Source organism: Chelmon rostratus, chromosome 17 (genome assembly GCF_017976325.1).
Source record: "Chelmon rostratus isolate fCheRos1 chromosome 17, fCheRos1.pri, whole genome shotgun sequence".
In the NCBI taxonomy this organism is placed as follows: domain Eukaryota; kingdom Metazoa; phylum Chordata; class Actinopteri; order Chaetodontiformes; family Chaetodontidae; genus Chelmon; species Chelmon rostratus.
Window position 1 is genome coordinate 15949182 of NC_055674.1, and position 819 is coordinate 15950000.

The 819-nt window shown below is 57.8% G+C and overlaps 1 protein-coding gene across 2 annotated transcripts in view; it reads left to right on the forward strand.

The window, feature by feature from the left end:
- The first annotated feature begins 243 nt into the window (after positions 1 to 243).
- prkcbb (protein kinase C, beta b) overlaps positions 244 to 819 on the forward strand; it is a 94925-nt gene continuing 94349 nt past the window's right edge. For both annotated transcript variants that reach the window (XM_041956152.1, XM_041956151.1), the window contains exon 1: positions 244 to 710. In XM_041956152.1, the coding sequence (XP_041812086.1) occupies positions 532 to 710 (179 nt within the window). In that variant the 5' untranslated portion in view covers positions 244 to 531. The remainder of the gene's footprint in view (positions 711 to 819) is intronic.

An 819-nucleotide genomic window follows, 5' to 3' on the forward strand; every position in this document is an offset into this window, starting at 1 on the left:
CACCCTTTGTCTCTCTATCCCCCTCCCCCTCTCTCTCTCTTTCTCTCCACCTCCCTCTCTCTCTGTCTCACCCTCTGTCTCTCTATCTCTCTCTCTCTCCCTCTCTCTGTCTCACCCTCTGTCTCTCTCTCCCCCTCCCTCTCTCTCTGTCTCACCCTCTGTCTCTCTCTCCCCCTCCCTCTGCCCCCCCCCCTCTCTCTCTCTCCCCCTCCCTCTCTCTCTGTCTCACCCTCTGTCTCTCTCTCTCTGGTAGTCACCGGCTCTGTGTGCGCTCTGAAGAAAAGGAGGAAGCGCAGAGAGTGAGAGCGCAGCGCAGCGCACGCCAGTCCGCTGAGCCACAGGACGAGATAGCGAAAACCGAGACAAACAACCCGAAGATCACCATCAGCTGATCGCACCGCCGCAGTTTTGAACTCCTCCACGCGGAGCAGCGCACGAGACGCGTCCTTTGCAGTCCCGGAAACGCTCTCAGGCACCAACAACTTGGCGTCGGTCAGTTAAAGTGCGACTAAAGACACAGATAGTCGGAGAATGGCAGACTCGGCGGCGGCCAACAGCGACGGGGAGGACGGACCCCGCGAGCCCATGCGGGGCTTCGCGCGCCAGGGAGCCCTCCGCCAGAAGAACGTGCACGAAGTGAAGGACCACAAATTCATCGCGCGCTTCTTCAAGCAGCCCACCTTCTGCAGCCACTGCACCGACTTCATCTGGTGAGGAGCGACACAGGGAGGGATGGGGGGCTCAAAGGCAGCTTTACACACTGAAAGAATAGATTTCAGTTAGTTTATTGCTTTTATTGGTGCTGTTTTACTATAAACT